Source organism: Eretmochelys imbricata, chromosome 3 (assembly GCF_965152235.1).
Source record: "Eretmochelys imbricata isolate rEreImb1 chromosome 3, rEreImb1.hap1, whole genome shotgun sequence".
Taxonomy (NCBI): domain Eukaryota; kingdom Metazoa; phylum Chordata; order Testudines; family Cheloniidae; genus Eretmochelys; species Eretmochelys imbricata.
The window spans coordinates 8,872,258-8,895,618 of NC_135574.1; the positions used below are offsets into that span (position 1 = coordinate 8,872,258).

Below are 23,361 nucleotides of genomic sequence, written 5' to 3' on the forward strand. Positions count from 1 at the left end.
GCTTCTCTCCAGCCGGCTTTGAAGGGGAAAGTCCTGCTTCTTTCCGGCCGCTGGCTGCGTGGCTGCCACTGCTCCACCACGGGCCGGAGGAGTCAGGCCCACCCTGCTCTTTCCTTTTTTCCCCAATAGGTGGTGTTCCTCCTGCCACACCGCCCTTTTGCTCTGGCGGCGCTCCTCCTGCTGCGCCCCCCGATTGATCATCTTGCGCACCCCCTGGGGTGCACGTTATACCAATAAAATAACCAGCAGGATCTTATTAAAGGGGATAAGACAAAATGTCACATTTATTGTGACTACAAAAAGAATCATAGTAGCTATAACATTTCATACATTCACACATTCATTCATACACACACACAGGTTCTGCAGCTGCTGTATAGTTACCAGTCCTGAATGTAGCTTGAGTTTGTGGCCTGGGTTCGTAGCTTGTGGCAGCTAACTGGCCAGGAAAGCCGGGCACAAGGAAAAGCTGGGTCTCTGTTGGGCATGCACCGATGCCCTTCCATGTTGGCAGCAGAATGTTACCCTTCAAAGTCTTCCATCTCCCCCATCCTTTTTGTAGGGTTGAGTTTGAATCCAGAGTCTATCGGTCTTCCTGTGTCACGCTGCCTCTGGGTTCAGTGTGGTTGATCACCTGTCAGTTGCAAACATGACTTTCAGCCTAGGACCTGGCTTTGATGTTTCTTCAATTGTACTTTTGTTCTTCTGAGGGTGGACTCCTCTTACTTTGTCAGGGCTGTTGTCTGCATCTTCAGCCGTTGGGTTTTTACATTTTATTTCATCAGGACAGCCTGGGGCTGCAGGTTGATCCCATCATCCATACAAACCTCATTCACACATCTAAACTATTAAAATTTTTGTAAATATGAAGGTTGCAGCAAGCTTTTACAAAACAGAGTGAGCATTTTAAAATGGAGTTTGGGACAAGTTAAAATGGAGTTTGAGTTACAATATGGACAAGTGTAAGGAACGGCAAACAGTGAACAGAAGTTACAATTTTCAGAGTAGCAACCGTGTTAGTCTGTATTCACAAAAAGAAAAGGAGTACTTGTGGCACCTTAGAGACTAACACATTTATTTGAGCATAAGCTTTCGTGAGCAGAATGTTGAAACAGTGTAAATTTCAGTGATTTAAGCAACAATTGGATTGCAAGTGAAACTCAATTAGCCAATTATTGGGGTACCTGGTTTTATGAATGAACATAGTTTCATTCATAAAACTTGACTTATGAAGTTATATTAATAAAGTGAACAATTAAAAACAATTTCATTGATCAGTTCTACATGCGCACCCCACTTTGGAGACCGCTGCCCTAATACCTACTGGTACATCTACTTTGTGAGCAGATGTAATGTTATGGCACAAGCACTGAATTAGTTTGGATGTAAGCACTAACTGGGTGCATGTCCATATCTCAGCACAGTAAAGAAGGAGTTACACCATAGCGCACATACAAACTCTCCATGCTGTAGCAGGTTTGCTTCCACAGTTGTGTGTGCATAACCCAGTGCACACACAGCCAAGTGGGGTATGCACATCAGCCCAATGTAAATATGGTAAGTGTGTGCAAACTCCAGGGCAGGCAGAGCCCAGGTTTATGCAGACCCCAGTGCAGAACTCAGGGTGGGGTGTGTGGGGTAGGGATGCACAGAGCCTGGGGAGGTAGCTGTCTGTCCGGTGGGAAGAGGGGTGCTCTTACCCCAGGGCTGGCACAGCCAGGGGCAGAGAGTTGGGGGCACAGTTAGGCATCACACTGCAGGGTAGGCAGAGCCCAGGGAAGTATGGGTGTGTGGAGGCAGAGCCTGGGAGGGGAGTCTGTGTGGAGTTGGACAAGCAAAGCCAGTATGTTTGTGGGGGGAGTTGGTTGGGTATACCTGCCCCGGAACAGGCAGAGCCTCGATGAGGGCGGTGTATGGGGGAGGGTTGGGTACTCACACCCCAGTATGGGCAGAGTCCAGGGAGAGGTCTGTGTGTGGTTCGGTATACCCATTCCAGGACAGGTAGAGCCTGGGGAGGGGAGTGTGTGTGTGTGTGTGGTGTTGGGTATACTTGCCCCAGGACAGGCAGAGACCAGGGAGGGGAATGGGTGTGCATGGGGTGGTGGGTATCAGTGTTCCCTCTAATTTTTCCACCCATGTGCAGAATTAATTTTGTTGTGTACACCAATATGGCAGTGATGTGTGACACATCACCTTCATATTGGTGCACATAACAAAATTTATGTGGTGGGGGTGGGACCAAAGGGTTCGGAGTATGGGAGGGGGCTCAGGGATGGGGCAGAGGGTTGGGTGCAGGGGATGAGGGCTCCAGCTGGGGTGTGAGCTTTGGGGTGGGGCTGGGGATGAGGGGCTCAGGGATAGGGCAGAGGGTTGGGTGCATGGGGTGAGGGCTTTGGGGTGCAGGAGGGTGCTCCAGGGCTACGGCAGGGAGAGAGAACTCCCCCCAGCTCTCTCTCCCCGCAGCAGCACCTGGACTGGGGGTGGGGTGGTAGCTCTGCGGCTGCAAAATAGGCATCCCTCGCTCAGCCCCAACAGGTCCAGGCCGGGGGAGGGCCGCCCCTGGGGCCGAGCCGCTCTGGCCGCATCTGGGTCTGGGCCACTCTGGCTAGGGTCGGCCTGGGCTGTACTGCCCTGGCCACGCTTGAGGCCAGGCTGCTCCAGCTGCACCTGGGGCCGGCCCCCTCTGGGCACCCCGGCAGTGGCAGGTTGGAGGCTAGGCTAGGTGGGGGCTGAGGGAGGGGCACCCCTCCCCTGGCAGGTTCCCTGGGTGCCTGCGAGGTGCTAAATAGGTTGCTGGGCAGCTTACAGGGAACTTAGGTGGGTACACCTGCCCCAAGGCAGGCAGAGCCAGGGAGGGAAGCGTGGGGGGGCAGTGTTGGGTATACTCCCCCCAGGACAGGCAGAGACCAGGGAAGGGAGTTTGTGTGCATTGTATGGTGGGTATACCTGCCCCGGGGTAGGCAGAGACCAGGGAGGGGCGTGTGTGTGTGAATACCCACCCCAGGACATGCAGAGCTTGGGGAGGGGAGTGTGTGTGGGGTGTTGGGTATACCCGTTGCAGTATAGGCAGAGCCTGGGAAAGGGTGTGCGTGTGTGTGTGGGGGTGTATACCAATCCTAGGACAGGCAGAGCCCAGGGATGGGTGTGTGTGTGTTTATTGGCTGGGTATACCTGTTGGAGGACTAGGGTTGCCAATTCTAGTCAGACATATTCCTGGAGGTTTTATCACATGACAATATTTAATTAAAGATTCATCTTTAATTCCTGGAGACTCCAGGCCAAACCTGTGGGGAGGAGATGATATGATGCAATAGCCTAATTTTGGCAATTAACAGATCTTTGACTATTAGCGGTAGATATGTCCAATGGCCTCTGATGGGATGTTAGATGAGGTGGGATCTGAGTTACTATGGAGAATTCTTTCCTGGGTGTCTGGCTGGTGAGTCTTGCCCACATGTTCAGGGTTTAGCTGATGGCCATATTTGGGGTCGGGAATGAATTTTCCTCCAGGGCAGACTGGCAGAGGCAATGGGGGTTTTTCACATTCCTCTGCAGCACGGGGCACAGGTCAATTGCTGGAGGATTCTCTACACCTTGAAGTCTTTAAACCATGATTTGAGGACTTCAATAGCTCAGACATAAGTCAGGGGTTTGTTACAGGAGTGGGTGGGTGAGATTCTGTGGCCTGCGTTGTGCAGGAGGTCAGACTAGATAATCATAAATGATCTGGAGGATGGTGTGGATTGCACTCAGCAAATTTGCGGATGATACTAAACTGGGAGGAGTGGTAGATACGTTGGAGGGCAGGGATAGGATACAGAGGGACCTAGACAAATTGGAGGATTGGGCCAAAAGAAATCTGATGAGGTTCAATAAGGATAAGTGCAGCATCCTGCACTTAGGACGGAAGAACCCAATGCACAGCTACAGACTAGGGACCGAATGGCTAGGCAGCAGTTCTGCGGAAAAGGACCTAGGGGTGACAGTGGACGAGAAGCTGGATATGAGTCAGCAGGGTGCCCTTGTTGCCAAGAAGGCCAATGGCATTTTGGGATGTATAAGTAGGGGCATAGCCAGCAGATCGAGGGACGTGATCGTTCCCCTCTATTCGACATTGGTGAGGCCTCATCTGGAGTACTGTGTCCAGTTTTGGGCCCCACACTACAAGAAGGATGTGGATAAACTGGAGGGAGTCCAGCGAAGGGCAACAAAAATGATTAGGGGACTGGAACACATGACTTATGAGGAGAGGCTGAGGGAACTGGGATTGTTTAGTCTGCAGAAGAGAAGAATGAGGGGGTATTTGATAGCTGCTTTCAACTACCTGAAAGGTGGTTCCAGAGAGGATGGTTCTAGACTATTCTCAGTGGTAGAAGAGGACAGGACAAGGAGTAATGGTCTCAAGTTGCAGTGGGGGAGGTTTAGGTTGGCTATTAGGAAAAACTTTTTCACTAGAAGGGTGGTGAAACACTGGAATGCGTTACCTAGGGAGGTGGTACAATCTCCTTCCTTACAAGTTTTTAAGGTCAGGCTTGACAAAGCCCTGGCTGGGATGATTTAATTGGGGATTGGTCCTGCTTTGAGCAGGGGGTTGGACTAGATGACCTCCTGAGGTCCCTTCCAACCCTGAGATTCTATGATCATCATGGTCCCTTCCGACCTTAAAATCTATGATTCTGTGGAGGGTTGGCGACCTTACCCAGCATAGGCAGAGCCCAGAGAAGGGTGTGTGTGTGGGGTGCTCACACCCCAGCTGCAGGCAGAGCTGGGGAGCAGGGGGTGTGCGTGTGCTGACACCCGAGCCGCAGGCAGAGCTGGGAAGGGGTGTGTGTGTGTGTGTGTGTGTGGCAGGGTGCTGACACCCAGCCTCAGGCAGAGCTGGGAAGGGGTGTGTGTGTGTGTGGGGCAGGGTGCTGACACCCAGCCTCAGGCAGAGCCAGAGAGAGGGGTGGATGTGTGGGTTCACACCTGAGCCGTGGGGAGGTGTGTGTGTGTGCTCACACCTCAGCTGCGGGCAGAACTGGGAAGGTGTGTGTGTGTGTGTGGGGTGCTCACACCACAGCCGTGGGCAGAGCTGGGGGGGGGGGTGTGTGGGGTGCTCACACCACAGCCGTGGGCAGAGCTGGGGGGGGGGGTGTGTGAACATGCTGACACCCCCGCCGCGGGCAGAGCCCGGGAGCCGCACACTCTCAGCGCTCAGCCAACGCTTTTATGTAAGCTGGGCACCGCGACGCCTCTCGTGCAAGCCACGCAGCCGCCGGCAGGAGGCGGGTCTCTCGCGCCCCCCCCCACCCACCAACGGCTCGCGCGCGCCGGCCGGCTGTTCGCGGGCTCCCGACGCTCGCGGGGGCGATGACCGTGGCGCCACGCCGCCTCCTCCGTACTCTCCTCGGCTCGCCTTCCGCGATGGGAGACTCGGCCTCCCGGCTGCCCAGCAGAGCGGAGGCCCTGCCCGGCCGGAGCCAGAGCATCCGGGTCTCAGGTAGGGCGGTTCCCGTCCCCGGGCTCATCCCCGCGCTGGTGGGTGAGGCGCCTGACTGAGCCCACCCAGGCCCGCCGAGATGACGATCTCTGTGGGGGGCGGGGGAGAGGCGACTCGAGGAGGAACGTGGACCCTCGCACATGCGCAGCGCGCACTGACCCACCCGTCCTCGGCGTCAGCGCAGGCGCACCGTGCTCCCTCTTCCCTGAGTTATACAAGCGCCCACGCGCACTGATCCTGCCTTACTGCGGGCGCTCTCCTCCTTGCCGTCTGTCGCTGGAGCGCATGCGCTTGAAGCGCTTTCCCTCCCTCCCTTTGAAGTGTGGTGAGGGGGGGGGCGGCAGCGCTCCTTAGCGCATGCGCAGTTGGACGCCCCGTCCCTGGCTCGCCTCAGAGAAGTGGGGCGGACAGGGGGCGCGGGGGCAGGCGCCCAAGGCCTCCTCGCTCCGGATAGAGGCGGCTCGGGGGTCTCCCTTGGACGGGGCGCGTGGCGAACCGTTCAAGCAATATCTGCTCGCTGGTGAGAGTTTAAAGAGAGTCACACCACCGAACTGGCGGAAGTCACTAGCTAAGCAGCAAGAACCAGAGTTTGTTGGCGTGCTATACCAGCCCTGGAGAGCAGTAGCCTCTTCTGCGGGCACAGAAAGCACGTTTTCTTCCTTTGGAGTAATTCATTCAAAGATGAGAAATCGATAGGACGTTGAAAATGCAGGAAAACTTGTCCTTCTCTTCCAGTTTATGAATGAAAATGAGGCCGGGGATGAGCTCGACTAGTTTTAAAAGTTTGAAGGACAGCCTGAGTAATTTAGGAGACTCCTTCTCATTTTCAAGAGACTTAGGCAAAGAGGAACATAAGCGGCAGTCGCTTTCACTTAGGCATATTTGAAAGACTGACCTGAAATAATCAGCTTAATTCACTGTCTGCGGTTAATCCCTTGGTTTAATAAATCATTTAGTTGTGCATGTGAAACATGTTTTGATAAGAGAAATTTATGTATTCAAAACATGAAAGGATTTTTTAATAAAAATAAATGTTATGTGGTATTTTGTGTGTTAATTAAATTTCAGTTACTGTACAGTTAATGCAGCTTGACACAAATATGTACAAAATTAATAAATAAGGAATATATCATTCAACATTTTCTTATCTACAAAAATGTACACTTAACAAGAAGCTGAAAATACGCTACGTAATTGCTTAAATAAATGTATATAGTTATAGCGTATCCTAGGTATCAAAAATATTTACCATATTTAGTGTAAAGGCTCTATTTGGTTGTAAATCAACATGCTTTAATGGTTATATCAACCAAGGAAAATGCACCTTTCTTTTGAAAATAACTGAAGTACCAATGGAAAAGTTGATTAAAATCAATGGTTTAAATCAAGGCTTTCCATTTGGTGATTTAAATCAATCTATTCTGGGTACCTGTGTGCTTAATAACAGCATTGACCTACAAGGAACTGTAAAAGTTACAACAAGGTAAATGCGATTAGAAATTAGGTGCAAATTAAATTTTAAAATTTAGTATAAAGTTTACTTGGGCCAGATTTCTATGCATGGAAGTAGCTGAGTGTAAAATATGACTGGCAGTTTAAAATGCCTTGTTTTCCATATTTTAAGGCAATCTATTAACTAGCTGATTTTTCATTGAAAGTTGCATTTTACCAGGTTCTACTGTAAGCTAAGTTGTGTTGGTTTTTTGATGAGTAAATTCTGTACATTTTGACAGTCAGTGTCTCTTTCTCTCTCCCCATTCATCCACCAGTGGTCTCCTTCCTCATTAATAGGTGAGAATCCACCCCATATTTTCTTCCTCTTTAACTCCGTGGCCCTTCATTATGAGGACTGGATGAGAACTGACCCTGTCTGTGACATTGTTTTTCTTTTTATCTTAAGGATATTACTAATTTAGGCCCTGATATTATAAGGTGTTGAAGCTTAGCAACATGCAGGATCAAGACTTTAATCAGTACAGTATATTAATTTCTCTAAAGTTACTGACAGCCAGGTATATAAGGATGTATTTTTATTATAAGGTTCTTGTGACAAAATATATTACAAGAGGAATGTACAAATGGTTTGGTTTGCAGAAGTTACGAGGACCTGGAGATAACTATGATGTTTTAATTATGTTCAGCTTGGTTCTGTTTTGTCATAATGTATGCAGAAATCAAAAGGAAAGGAGTTCTGCTTCAGATTTCTTTCTCTTTTAAAAACTGCATAGACTGTGACAGGCTTATGAAATCATCATACTGTAATTGATATCTTATATATTTCTGAAGTTTCTCCTTCTTCTTTCATGGGAATCTTTGTTAATTTCTATGAAGTACTGTTTTCTGGTAATCTACTTGCATTTATTTGGCCTAAAGCAATTTTTCTCAGTCTTGGTACTTGCAGACGTTTTGCTGTTTTCCTTCACTACAGTAGAGAAACTGAAATTCATACTTGAAAATTAGTGCTTTAAGCATGATTTTTACAATGTGTTAGAGTGTAATGTCATGCCCTGCAGTAAAATTAAATATCGCTTTCTGCTATCCTCACTAACCAAAGTTTAGTTATTAAATCATCTTCAGTTGCTATATTGTATCAAATGTTGATATATGTAGATTAGAGGTTTATACTTTAATTGACACTATATACACACACTTACATACACCCCAATTATAAATACGTTTAGTGTTCGATTTTGTGAAATGGTAGGATGTAGGACTCTTGCTCCGTTAGTCTGATCAGTTCAGGTAGGTAATGCTGGAAATAATTTTTAGTTAGTCATTTGTTTGTGGTCTCAGTCCTGTTCCTAGTAGAGAGATTCGCATCACAGAAACAGCCATCTCACTTGGCTTTATATGATATAGGATGCAGGGGCACTACTTCTTCATTGCCAGTAGTATATCAAGACATTAATATCAACTTCATTTACTTCTTCCTTTGCGCATGTGCTCAATGGAAGAGTCCTGAGAGGAGCTGCTGGAGAGAAAGAAAAGAGGGAACTTCCCATTGCGGTGCCAAACATGATGAACCCCAATTTAGGGAAACTTCTGTTATGCATATTTTTTGTTTTGCGTACGGTAACTTATTCTGATTTGTTCATGCTGAAAAATCCTACTGATTTCTGTGGTTTTACTTTTGTTGAGCCATCTAACTAGTTTATGGACATAGATTTCATAGATATTAAGATCAGAAGGGACCATGATGATCATCTAGTCTGACCTCCTGCACAATGCAGGCCACAGAATCTCACCTACCCACTCCTGCGAAAAACCTCTCACCCTATGTCTGAGCTACTGAAGTCCTCAAATCGTGGTTTAAAGACTTCAAGGAGCAGAGAATCCTCCAGCAAGTGACCCGTGCCCCATGCCACAGAGGAAGGTGAAAAACCTCCAGGGCCTCTTCCAATTCCTTCCCGACCCCAAATATGGCAATCAGCTAAACCCTGAGCATATGGGCAAGATTCACCAGCCAGATACCTAGGAAAGAATTTTCTGTAGTAACTCAGATCCCATCTCATCTAACATCCCATCACAGGCTATTAGGCCTATTTACCATGAATATTTAAAGATCAATTAATTGCCAAAATCATGTTATCCCATCATACCATCTCCTCCATAAACTTATCGAGTCTAATCTTAAAGCCAGATAGGTCTTTTGCCCCCACTGCTTCCCTTGGAAGGCTATTCCAAAACTTCGCTCCTCCGATGGTTAGAAACCTTTGTCTAATTTCAAGTCTAAACTTCCCAATGACCAGTTTATATCCATTTGTTCTTGTGTCCACATTGGTACTGATCTTAAATAATTCATCTCCCTCTCCGGTATTTATCCCTCTGATATATTTATAGAGAGCAATCATATCTCCTCTCAACCAAGACATATTTGGCTATCTCACTAGAGAGGCCAAGAATTAAATGGACATGGAGACTAAATTGAACAATCTCTGAAGCAAGGACATTCTCTACATTTTACTGGATTAAAAGTTTAGGATTAAGATATATTAGCTTGATGGTCTGGGGAATCTTGCAGTGATGCTTGTCTGAATCTGTTCCAGGGATATACAGGATTCTAGTCTCTATTGTTTTCAGGCTAGTATCTTTCATGTGCAGCAAATCCATCTTTTGGTAAAGGCAACCACCTTAGTATTTTCCTAACAAAAAGGATGGATGGTGGTGCAGTTCTGATTCTATTTGCTATTAAACGATTCAGTTGTAATTTAAAAATATTTGAAAACTTTTTCCTCACTGTCAACATTTAAATTTCAGCAGCTGGATTTCCCAGTTTTAATCTTAGAGAAGAATGGTGATCCATTCTCCGATTTCTAGGCAGTCTCTAGCCAATACTATAATACAAGTTAATAACAACAATAAAAATACCCAGATATGCACACAGTAGGCCAAATTCATCCCTAGTGTAACTCCATAGTTCCAGATTCTCTTAGTGACAGTGATGTAAATCTGGGGTAATTCCACTGAAGCCAGTGAACGTACTCTTGATTTATGATGGCATATTTTAACAGAGACTCTAGCCTTATGGAACTATGCCGGGGATGAACTGTGTTCACTGAAAGGATAATAGACCCCATCGTGAGCAGAAGTATGTAGTAACAAGATATAATTTTACAGTTACGGTTCTGATCAGCAACACATTTTGACCCTGTTTTCAAATATTTGAAATAAAATGTTTAAAGGGACACAACCAACTTAAAAATTACAAATTTGTCCAGAAATATTTACCTATTGTTACAAGTAACATATAAGATTAGTAAAAATCAGTAGTTCTCAACCAGGGGTCCACGTACCCTTGGAGGTACGCAGAGGTCTTCCGGGGGGAACATGAACTCATCTAGATATTTGCCTAGTTTTACAATAGGCTACGTAAAGTCACTAGCAAAGTCAGTACAAATGAAAATTTCATGCAGACAGTGACTTGTTTATACTGCTCTCTATATACTACACACTGAAATGTAAGAACAATATTTATATTCCAGTCAATTTATTTTATAATTATATGGTAAAAATGAGAAAGTCAGCAATTTTTCAGTAGGAGTGTGCTGGGACACTTCTATATTTTTATGTGTGATTTTGTAAGCAAGTAGTTTTTAAGTGAGATGAAGCTTGGGGTACGCAAGAGAAATAAGACTTCTGAAAGCGGTACAATAGTCTGGAAAGGCTGAGAACCACTGGTATAAATTAGAGACAATGTTTTTCATCCCCCCCTCCCCACTTTTGTTTACTTTGTGGATTTGACATCACTTAGTATGGGCAGTTTTGCTGCTCTGTATTGTCATTAATTATTTAGTTTTCTATTGTTTCTATGAGTCTTTCATGAAGCAACAGTGGAGAGAAAAGCATTTAAAAAAAAAGGAAAATGTTATTTCCAGACCACAGAAATTGGGAGGGAGACTCATGGATAGGCATAGTACCTGAATTTACTTTTCACTCTTTTTAAATTAACTAGATTTAAAGTTGACTGTCCCTTTATTGCTGTTTCAGAAGTGTTACATGAATTTAGTGCATCAAATGAATTCTCACTGAATTCTAATTATGCTTAGAATTAATTTCTCAATCTGATTTGCTAAACTCAAGAGACAATGACATTAAATTGTTTTGATGATTTTTTTTTTTTTTTTTTTTTTTGAGAAAGGCTTCCAATCCTGTGGGTATAAGTTTGGACAGGGCTACAGGGAAATTTCTAAGGAGGCCCCAAGATTTGGAGGCTTTCCAAGAACGCTCTAAGCAATATCAGATTATAAACAAAGATCCCACAGATTTGTGGATTGAATTCCTGGCTTGCAGGTCCCTTAGCATCTAGCCCTGGAGAAGTAGTGGGAATTTGGCTTGGGACTGAAGCTGGACATGGTTACTCTCTTTTGCCTCTTCTGCTAGAACTTTGCACATGTGTTTCAATGTAAATTCCATTGATGTCATTAGTACAGGTAGCTAAACTTTTGGGACAAATTTATTCCATTTTAATGCAGAAAGGAAAAGATACTAATTTCCTTAGATTTGGTTCATTTCATATAGAATTTTTAAAGAAAATGATATGTTCTCTTAGGAATATCACTCCTCCAATAGCTGGCTAATTTCTATGATACATGTTGATGAAAGTCATTTGAACCTTCATAGCTTGTGAACACGCTGTAAGGTAAATTAATGGAACAAAAATAGAACTAATCTGTTAAAATGTAGTGGCATTTGTTTTGCTCTTTTACCTATTTGTTATAACAGATTTTCCTCTCCCGTTAATATTTCTTTTACCATCTCAAAATATGTACCACATTAGCTTGTTGATTGCTTGAGTTTGAATAACTTCTTTTTTTGCTGGCAGCTGTAAAAAGTGGTCAGTATGCTATATTGGTTTAATGCTATTATTTAAAGATTGGCAATTTTTGCATTATCTCTTCAACCCCTTCATGTGAAAGAGACTTTTTGTACTTTGTAGATAGTATAATCAGAAAGCAAGAGAGAGATGCTACAAGTAAGCCTGCAGCTGAAAATGCAGAAAGCCCAGTTATCAAATGTGGGTGTCTGACAGGATATCCAAATCCCCTACTTAACGCCTTTACAGTTGCCAACAAAAAGATTAGTTCAAACTCAACCAATCAGCAAGCTAATATAGTATATATTTTGAGACTGCAAAAGAAAAGTAAATGGGAGAGGGAAATCTGTTATAAAAAGTGGGTAAAAAACTAAACAAATTCCACTACATTTGAAAAGGTTAATTCTACTTTTGAGCCATTGATTTACCTTATGCCATGTTTAGAAGCTATGAAGGTTCAAATGAGTTTTAGCAACATATATCACTAGAAATGAATCAGATATCAGAGGAATGATATTCCTAAGAGGACATAATTTTCTTAATATCATTTTCTTTAACAACTCATTTCCTTAGACTTAGGTCATTTCATGTCTTTTCCTTCTGCGTTAATAGGCAATCAGTTTGCCCCAAAAGATTGCCTATCTGTTTTGAAGTATAAAGGCCAGAACTCTGCTCACTGCGTCTGAGAAGAGAGGAATGTAAAGATGAGTATACCTGAGTCCTCAGGGCTGCTTTAATTTACACTGGCTTGTAATGGCATAGGGGCCATTACACTGGCAGGAAACACTGGAGCTCAGTGAACTCTGACCATGTCCCTTAAATCTCCAATACTTTCCTATAAAGAGTGAGAGTATGGTGTTGTGATGGATATGCTGGCTTTATGACATTTGGAATTTCCAACATGTCAGGGGAATCTCCAGCTGCCCATTTAAGGCAGCTTTACTGTTTTGGGCCTTCAAAGAGGCCATAGTGTAGAGTAGATCTGGCCCCTAATTCTTATCTAGTGCGTAAAGATTTATATCATTTTGCTAGTTTGGGGAATGTGTCAACATAGCAATTCTGACAATTTGTTATATAAAAAAGTGAGATGTTGTAATGGAACTGCTGAATTAAATATGAATAAATCTAATGGTTTTTCATAACATCAGTAAAATGTGTCAACATAACAATTCTGAGAATTTGCTAAATTATATAAAAAGTAAGATTTTATAATGGAACTGTTGAATGAAGTCTGTGAATATATCTGATGGTCTTTCGTAATGTGAGCAATAAAAGGAAAAAGAAAAATGATTGATATTTTTTTCCTAAGATGATTAAAAAAATCCTGATTCAGTATTACCATACTGTAACTTTGCAACCTGTCATGACCCAAATGTAGGTTCCAGTGTGAAATTATGCTTCAGAATCAGGCATGGAAGAGAAACAATAATGAAGGAAGTTTAAGATTTAGTAAAATTAATTTCTTTAACATTTTCTATAGCTTCAGTTTCTTGATTCAATATTTTCATGTAAATAAATTGTTAACTGACATCCCATTTTTATAAGGGGTTGTACTAAATATAGGTAAAAAAGAAGGGATATCCCCACAGGAGGGACAATTCAGAGGTATGACGAGTATCAAGTTAATAGACTCTGTGTATTGTATTTCTCAAGTTTCAATTTTCCTTTCCAGTTCATCAGAAGAGGGAATTGCTTATCTCTTCATTTTAAAGAATGACCCTCATTTATTGCATTTTTGATCCATTGATTTCTATACGTTTATTACATTTTCATTATAGTTTAATCAAGCATGCTGAGATCCAGATGAGAAAGGATATAAAGTGACATTACATTTTGCTATGGCACCTTGTTTTTAGAAATTGTTTAGTATTTGAAAGACGTGACTTCTGAAATTTTTGAATGGTTGCAATGTCTCTTAAGATTATGCATGAAATATTTTCTTTTGAAAATAGTGGTGGCAATAGAAATATGTATGTCATGCATCCTCTCCCTTTTACATTTTTATGTTTGTGTTTTTTTGCTTTTGGCAAGTGTACCTAAACATTAAATAATTCTTATCAGGCTAAACATGTAACTGAAGAATTATTAAAAATTGGACTGACTTTGGCAAAAAGGAATGACTCTTTAGCTAACTCTTACCTTTCCGTTTTAGAAGACATTGCAGAAGATATGAAAATCTAATTTTGTGTGAATTTTGCATTTGACGTCTGCAAAAGAGACAAAAAAAAAAATCAAAACCAGGAACAAACAGTCATTGATAGATCAATAACTTACAAAGTATCTGTTTGCAGAACTGCATAACCAGCTGTCAAATGCAGCTCTCAAGGTAACACTGCATTGCTGAAAAACTTTCACTTCCTTGTCACCTCTAAATACAGCATACCACAAAGAGCTAAGTCATTCATTAATAAGTCCTTGGCAAGACCAAACCAAACCAAAATAAATGTAAAAAACCCAACCAAACAAAAAGCCCACCAATCCCCTTATTCCAGTCTCTGGAGTTTTATGTAGACTACTTAGCATTCTTCTCACACTCAAATGTGTGCACTGGCATGAAGCAACCCTGCACAAAGCCATACCCCCTCAGGACTGTGGCGGGCCTGATAACTGAGGTAGCTCTCCACAGGGTTTCTCCCTGGCAACAGAATGCAGGTTGCTGGGAAACAGCATTACTTAAGGAGTAGAAACTTTACCCAACTGGCAGCCTCTTGAATGCAAATAAGGCTTGAAGGAGACTCAGAAAGCAGAAACCCTAACTTTATAAAATAAAAAAGATTTCAAAAGGACCTTTATTCAGAGGATTATTTATATATGTTGCTCTGAAGATTTATTCCAAATTGTGGAATAAAGGGGGATAAATTATTTCTAGTGAAAGGTAGTGGCTTGATAAGCAAGATTAAATAGCTGCTTGTGACAGTGGTTTTGGAAAGACGTGTATCTAACACGTAAGGGCCAAACACTTGCATTGATAAACATAACCTGTCAGGACGAGAAGTAAACCCAGGAATTACATTTACACAGGATTTTTTTATTTCAAAGGATAATATTTCATATTACTGTATAATAGACCTGGGATGAATGTGGTCCATTTTGCTGATGGTTTTAACTCCATTTTGCCTTCAAAGAAGTTATAGTGACGAATTTGACCCTACATTTATTTAGGTAAGTCTGTGAGTGTAACAAACTCTCAGAAAGCAAAAGACTATAGTGGAGAAGCTGAGTGCCTCCACTTGCTGTCACGTAAGCCCTGTTGTGCCTAACTAGTGCAGGACATATGGAGTTCAATTATACTTTCAGTTATACCCATGTAACTTAATTGACGTTAGTGACATTGTACAAGGGTAGATTAGGTGAGAATCTGGACCATAGTATATAAATCACCCACTACTTGGCAACTCCTTCATTGGAATGCCTTAAATATAATAGGGTCTGATTCTCCACTGCATCGGTTTATAGCAGCAGAGCTACTCCACTGACTTCACTAGAATCATATGTGCATACAACTGTTGTAATGTAGTTGAGGATCAGGCCTAACATATAACATACAAGTTAAGATGATGGGCTATTACAAATACACAAGTACTAGTAAGTGCTGATACAGTAAAGGAAAACTACATTATAGGTTAAATTGTGTCCTGGTTAACATGGCAGCACAGGGGTCCTTATGCCTCTGTGTTGGCGATCCATATCACAGATAACAGTATAGTAGAGAAAGTAGGCTCCACGTTGTAGTACGTTTCTTCTAGGTAGGTTGGGATGGGGAGTGGGCATAGCTTTGGTCTCACCCCTCCAAAAGGTACTGGGCAACATACGTGGTGGTAGGTATAGACCTAAAACAGTTTGTTCCTTTCTCAAAACAACAGGGTACTGAGAGGGAGATTGTGACCCAGTCTAGTCACAATTGTGACTGAATTCAGGCCATGTCTACACTTAAGCCACTACAGCGGCACATCTTCAGCTGTGCTGCTGTAGCACCTCAGTGTAAACACTCACTACAGTGACAGGAGGCGTTCTCCTGTCACTGTAGTTAATCCACCTCCCCGGGAGTTCATAGCTAGGTTGATGGAAGAATTCTCCCATCGATCCAGCAATATCTGCACGGGGGGTTATGTTGGCATATATACAGCTATTAGGGGGGTAGATTTTTCACACCCATGAGAGATGTAGCTATGCCAGTGTATGTTTTCAGTATAGACCAGCCCTCACTCTTCTTTGGCTACTCCTGGGACAGAGCAACAGCACACTGCCTCTTATTTAGGGCAGATCATTATCTCACAATTTAGTACTATGCTTTGCATTCAGTGTCAGGGCTTGAAAAGTTTGTGTGATATCTTCTAGCCCAAGGACCAACCTGTCAAGGTCAAAATTAGCTGTTTCTCCACCCCCTTCCCCTAACAAGACTAAGTTCCCTGCAATTTAAGGCCCTGATCCAGCAAGGTATTTAAGCATGTGCCTAACTTTTAGCCCATGAGTAGTTCCTTTAAAAAATCAATGCTGAATCGGAGCCAAAATAAATGAAGCAGTTGTGTACTATTTGTGTTTAACTGTTGTGTTGCCAGTCAACTGTTGTTATTTTATTTATGGAATTGCTCAGAATGTACTTGGCGCTATCCAAATACAGAGGGAGACACAGTTTTTGTTCTGAAGAGCATCAGTGTTTTTAATGTATTAAAAAAATTAACTTACTGCTAAGAAAGGTTAAATAGCAGGAAAAATATAAATTGAGTATATTTTTTCATTGATTTTTCTCTGGTGTTAGCTGAATAACATATTCAGCAATATTATCTGACCAGCTAATTGAATACTACCATAAATGTGTTGAATAGATTATTAAATGAATACTGGGGAAATTCATCAAATCATACATTCCTCAAATACTATTTGACCAACCTACAACTCTCTTTTGTCATATCCTCTTTTCCTTACTGCTTTGTACTGGTCTTTTCTTTCTTTCCTGTAATACACATAATGTAACTTTTCCTAAGTTGTCTTCAGAGGTGTGTTCCCTCTTTTCTTTCTCTGTCCCACATATCTTCTCTTTCTTTCCTTCTCCCTACATTGTGTTTGGTACTGCCTCTCCTATATTTTTTCTCTCTCCTTTTCCCCCTCACTTCTTCCCCAGAAATCTTTCTATGTATTTTGTTTCCTAACTTATCCCATTAATATCTCGTGCTTTCTCTTTCTAAGAAGCAATATCTGGGTTTCTGCATAGTAAATTGTGCAAAACCATTTTTAGAAATATGATGGAAATTCTGGTTACAGTTCCCAGGTTAAGATTGAGCTGAGTTTTTTGTGCTTAAAGCAGGAATTCAACCACTTTATTATCTTTGGGTTTAATGTTCATGTATGAAAAGTGTAATAAAAAATTCACAGGTAAAAGCTGTATTAAACTGGAGTTAAGGTTATGTACATAGAAGCAGCTTAAGGGTAAAAACATTGCAGTTATGTTGTAATTACCCTATAACAAACATTACAAACCCAGGAGATTCAGAGTTAGATTAAACTTCAAGAAATTCAAACAGGCTAAGTTATGGCAATGCACAGTTAAGGGATCCAAACATTAGCTCTGCACTGTAGTGACAACAGGAGCAAAAATAAAATAAAATAAAAGTGATGTGTCTTTAAAAATCAGTTTAATCACTCTGGGACTACAAACATATATGCACTAATACTGGTTGTATGGTCACTGCGTGGTGTTACTGCAGTGCAGAGTTAAGGTCCTTTGAGTGGGTTAGCTGTGCATTTCCATATCTTACCCTGTTCGGATTCCTGTGCCATTTAACCTGAACTCTGAATTTCCTGGGTTTGTAATACTTGTTTTGGGGTTAATTACAACATTTCTTGTCATAATTTTAACATTAAGTTACAGATATGTACTCAGCCTTAATGCCGGTTTCATGTAGTTTTGTCTAGGACTGTGTAGTATCTTGGAAAAACCTGTTTGGCTTGATGAGGTATGTGATGGGGTACACAAACCCCACACTTGGCCCAAAAGGATTAAAAGGCAATATTGGGCCCAGGTAGGCCTGTTGAGCACTTTTCAGTTGGAGCAGTGTGTTAAATGGAGCTCAGAAGCCCAGGCAAGGAGTGGTGGACAGGCTACTGGAAAAAAGAATCCTTTGGCAGGAAGCCAGGCAAAAGGTGCAGCCTGAGAGGGGATCACAGAGTGGCTAGGGCCCCCAGGGAGTGTCTTCTCTAACCACCACCCACTTCAAGAACTAGCAGGTCTTGAAGGGGCACTTAGGTAGGAAGTAGCCCAGGGCAGTGGACTTAGAATCTCTGCAGGGAGGACCCTGCCAGTGTTATTTCACACAGGGCCCTGGGACCCGGTGGAGAGAGAGGGCCTGGGTCGATTTACCATGTGCTACTTAAAGGCAAAGGCCCAGACACAGTGGGGAGGCCCAAACACTCCCATCCTGGAGTCAGGAACTAGGCACTACTACCACTTCCTCCCTGACAAAGCGATAAGGGATTGGCAGTCAGGTGCACTAACCACTAGGCTACCCGAACCTCCAAGCCCCCGTCACAAGATATATGTTGAACAATGGTAAACTGCGAATATTAAAGTTTTTCTGCAGCATATAAGAAAGTGTTATTGTCTTGATCTGTTATTTTATTTATGTATAGAATTACAGTGCTATGATAAGTTTGCACCTCTTAACCCCTTTTTTATTTTTTTTCAAACCTTTATTAGTATATAGGAACTGGCGTTTAAATTTCCACTTTGAATGAAATCCTAAGCACGAATAATTCCTTGTTTAAAATGAGGTATAAAACAGGGAACTGTATAATAAGGTTTATTCCAATTATACAGTTTCAGATTTATTAGTTGCAATTCACCCCTTGCATAAGCATTGGCCCATAGTTTTAAATTTGAGGTCTTATTTTCCAGTTGAGCAGTGCAGGCAAGGTAGTATGAAATAATGTACCTTTATAATCTTTCACTGAATATTGAAAAAGAAAATTTTATATTCCGTAATACAAGCACATTTGTGCCCCAACAAATAGATATACAAATATGCCCCGAGTATCTTCGAAGATCAGCTAGAGAATGTGTGTGCCCAAGTGGCTGATTTCCCAGCTCATGTACACCAAGTAATTACAGGGCAAGACTGAGTCCTACATGTGTTTAATATTTGCATTAGGAATTGCATTTTACAAACATGTAGTAAACAACATTAATCTGTGAATGAAATGGCTGTGTGTCACAGGAAAATATCTTGAAAGGATCTGCAGTTATGTGCAGTTTCCCAAAGGTTGGACTTCCATTTAAAAATAAATAAATAAAAAGTGTGTTTCATGTTCTGTAATCAATGGATGATTTTCTGATATGGCTTAACAAACTACACTAAGAGCTTTTTTAAGGTTATCAGGAGCAAAATAACTGCACCAGAGATAACATTATAATATATATGTCGTCTGCAGGGGTTATTGGGTTTGCTTCTTTCATTTATATTCTCTTGTGGGTGCCCCCTCCTATCTAGTACACAGCTGTAGAAACTCACTTCTATTACAGTTATCAGTGCTGTCCTGATGTGTGGGGCTGTGAATGGAACTGCAGCCTGTTCTGAAACAGACTCCACTCAAACAATTTTTAAAGTAAGTTAAGCTGCTGATAAATAAATACTTTTAATTGTATACATGCTCCCTGTAATAGTGGTCAGAGTGATGAACAAGCAGTTAATATGCAATGCAATTCAATCAAAAACAAAAGAATAACATTTAAAATCTAAATAGTGTTAACAATTGGCTTTCTACACAGTCTGTCACTTTATAGTCAGCAAATGTAAGGAACATAGGGTGGGTATAATATGGTTACACACATTCAGTAAAGTGAGTCAGCAGTTTTTTAATATTTTTTTTACTGGTTGCCAGAACTGGTGTTTGGGCCCTCAGTGCTTTCTTTGATGGGCACCTTTAGCCTTTATAAATGTCAAGGCTATCCTCCAATTTTAATTTTTAAATGCAAATAAGTAGCAATAATAACTCTGATTTAGCATTGAGAAATATGTCAAAAAACAAACAGGAAGATGTAAAACAGTCACTAGGATTGAAAGTACAGTATAGTACTTTCTTCTTATTAGTCATATATTATTCATAATACCTACCTCCTGTAGTTAACTGACGGCTAGTTTTTGGCCCCATGAAACCAATGGCTTTGTGTCTCTCAGTTTTGGAGGGGGCAGGATCTCAGATATCTGCGTGAGGCAGTTGGTGGCACTAAGGGTGCCACGAACTCTTTCATGTCAAATGGCTAGCTGCCTATAACTAAGCTGGCTTCTCTGTTGGCTCCTGAATAAGTGGGCACTCGAAGGGAAAGAAATCCCCTTTGAAACAATGACTTTTATCCATTAGCAAGATTTCTATCTTTCCAGAATTGAAAATTGTGCATGTTTGGCTCATGCAGTCATCAATGTCATCCGAACAGGCCTCCAGAGTGGAGACTGAGTTATTGAGATCCAGAGAGGAAGAGGTGTATAGTTGTGTTTCATCAACATGCTAATGATACTTTACTGTATTCAGAAATGATCTTGATAAGTGGTTTTATATACATTGAGCAAAATGGGATATAGGAGAGAAGCTTGGGAGAAGTTGCATTTCAAATTTCTCAATGTTGCTGCTCAATTCTCATCCCCATCCAATTTGAAAGCTTCATTTACATATTCTAGAAGTAAATGGAGGGATTTTTCCGACACATCAGTAGTCTCCAATGCAGCAAGCCATAGTCAATAGTCTTGAAAATTTACTAGAGATTAGAGAGGTCTAGCATGACCAAAATGGCTAATTAAACCAGCTGGAGATTGCTCTTGAGCCCTTCTAACATGGTTTGACCCCCAAAAGTAGGCTAGAATTCTCAGGGGAAACTCCCAGGATATCATAGGTGTTAAGGAACTGCTGAAGATGAAAGGCTATCACTTTCTAAATTACTGTCCACAAAAAGGGAAGGCTCAAGACAGAGAAGAAATTGGCAAGCAATCCAACATCCAAATGTGGTTTCTTATGTAAAACATATTAAGAAGTCTTAAGGGAAAAGTCAGTGACTTTACATCTGATTTTTCTTGTAGACCTTATTTTCAGAATTCACCTGACATAGTTCTTTACTTCATTCTCCCAAGGACTTTATGGCTCTCCTCCATTTTCCCTGTCATTTTCCCCTTAAATCCTTTCGTAAGGAAAGGAAGTTGGATTTAGTTGCTCTGGAGCCCATTGATGCCACTTCTTCAGGTGACCAGAAGGATCACTGAATACCCATGCAGACAATTCCTTTCCTCACAGGCTAACTATGCTGCTTCTGAAAAGAATTCATCCTCTGCTGCTATAGGATGAAGGAGACTCTGCTTGGGACCTGAATTTAGATCCCATGCATGATACTGTATCTGGCTGCTTTTAGATTAGAGATTTGGTTTTGAGTAATAAGAGCATTTAAAATCATTTGAAATCCCACGGTTTCTATTATTTTTGCCCTTTTCTAACTTATATCTGTCAAAACTGATTGGAAACAAATTTGGCAATATTAAAAGCAGTTCACTCATGGATTTAGATTTTGTATTGCCAAGTTGTATTGCCAACTTAGAATGCCAGTGTATGATTTGAAGTGAGCTGTAGCTCACGAAAGCTTATACTCAAATAAATTGGTTAGTCTCTAAGGTGCCACAAGTACTCCTTTTCTTTTTGCGAAGACAGACTAACACGGCTGTTACTCTGAAATTTGACCAAATTGTAACCCTTTAAAAGATGGAGCTTTCATGTAACAGCTGACTGACCTGTGTAGTGCTGCCTGTAGCCCTTCTGTAGTATCGTAGCTGATGTGCACCAAAACAGTATAAGGAGAATAAAAGTCTGATTTTTATGGATGATGCTTTTAAAAAAATCAGTTCTCTGTGGCTGTTTTAAACCACTCTGTGGATTAATGCATATCTTATGTCTTCTATAGTCCTTTCTGTGTGGTTTATTTGGCCTCTACTGCCAGTGTTTTTCATGGATTGCTTTATCACAAGGTGCTGAAGGCAGTTTTCTCCTATTATAGTAGAACTCTCCATTCCACTCACCAAGTGTAATTTACTCTTGTGTTGAGTCCCCTGGCCTATACAATTCTTAAGTCCTACTTAAATGCTTAACATGGTGCTTAAGTGAAATATACATGGTGGGCTTTGTATGGGCCCATCCACACAGAGATAAATTTCATCCAGCTAGTAGAATTTCAATCAGCGTAGAGCCCACCTTACAACAGTGGGAGATGGAAGAACCAAGTCTTTGCTTTCTGTGGTTCTGAAGGATGCTAGTGGTGCTCTCTCGTCACCATTTGCCAGCCCCTTTAATATCTATGGACAATGAGGTGCATTAAGGATAGCAACCTGTGAGAGTTAACAATATGGACTGTTATATATATGTAAGTGGCAGTGGGTGCTAATATAATAAACTAAGGCAACTGTAGTACATTTTATTCAGTAGAGTGCAAATCTAAAATGGACAAATGAGAAACCATGAGTAAAAATTTATTCTTTATAGACTGCTAGCTGAAATGCAAATGAGGGATTGAGATATTAACCTGTGCAGAACCAATTAAAAATATTCAATGTGTATAAACCTAATTGTTTGATTAGCAATTCATGGTCTGATGTGGGGTGCAAGTTGAAGCATTTGTCATTTGAATTTTAAAACAAAGCTCTTGTTCAGCATATAACGAAGAACATGTTCTTCTTCCACACACGTGAAATGACATAGTATGATCCCAGTTTGGGCAAAGTCCGTATCTTAGATTCTTTTTGTTTTTTCTATGCTATCCTTTCTCATCGTCACTTACGAAATTTGAGACTTTCAATCCACTTCACTATTAGTGGAGTTTGGCTGTAATCCAAGCTAACTATAAATAGGTTCGCCAATGCCTAGCCAATTCTACCTCAAGTGGTACACACGTTTCCCAAAGTGTACGGTATAATAAAGTTTCTCTGAATAACAGCCACAAAAGTCTGTGAATTTTAGGTACTGATATACTATTATTTTCAGGTAGCTATGTTTTGCCCACAAGAACTGGTAGGAAAGTGAAAGATATCTAAGAGCACAACTGTGTTTAAACTTTAGTGCAAGGACTTTGATGTGTAATGAATTTTCAGAAAAGGTTCTAATAAGGACTGGGCAAGCAGATAGGGAAAACCTCTGAGCATGTTCAAGCAAGCCCTGTTTGAGTCAGCCAAGCAAAATCTGATGATCATGAGAGTCAAATGTAGCATACGTGGCGTCATGTTGTCAAGTTGTTTACGTTGTAACATCACATTGTGGTGTCAAATCAGAAGAGCACAAGTTTTTGAAATATATCCCCATGATGGAAGGCATAGGAAAGGACCAACTGCTTCCCTCTGTAGCAGCCCCTCTCTTGCTATTTGTCTGCAGTTAAGTGATAGAGAACTCCACTTGACTGACGTCTGGACATGCTGACTTTAAAAGCCTTGAGCTGTGACAGTTCAGATTTGCATTCAGCAGACTTAGCAGCTTTTATCTGAACTGGACTTTCGTTGGAACTTCCTACTTCTCGTGCTAATCCTTTCCAACAGTATTACATGACTAG

At 41.8% G+C, this 23,361-nt stretch overlaps 1 protein-coding gene across 1 annotated transcript in view; it reads left to right on the forward strand.

Moving 5' to 3' along the window:
* The first annotated feature begins 5,279 nt into the window (after window positions 1-5,279).
* MSRA (methionine sulfoxide reductase A) overlaps window positions 5,280-23,361 on the forward strand; it is a 442,222-nt gene continuing 424,140 nt past the window's right edge. The window contains exon 1 of the mRNA XM_077812365.1: window positions 5,280-5,482. Coding sequence (XP_077668491.1) covers window positions 5,353-5,482 — 130 coding nt within the window. The 5' untranslated portion in view covers window positions 5,280-5,352. The remainder of the gene's footprint in view (window positions 5,483-23,361) is intronic.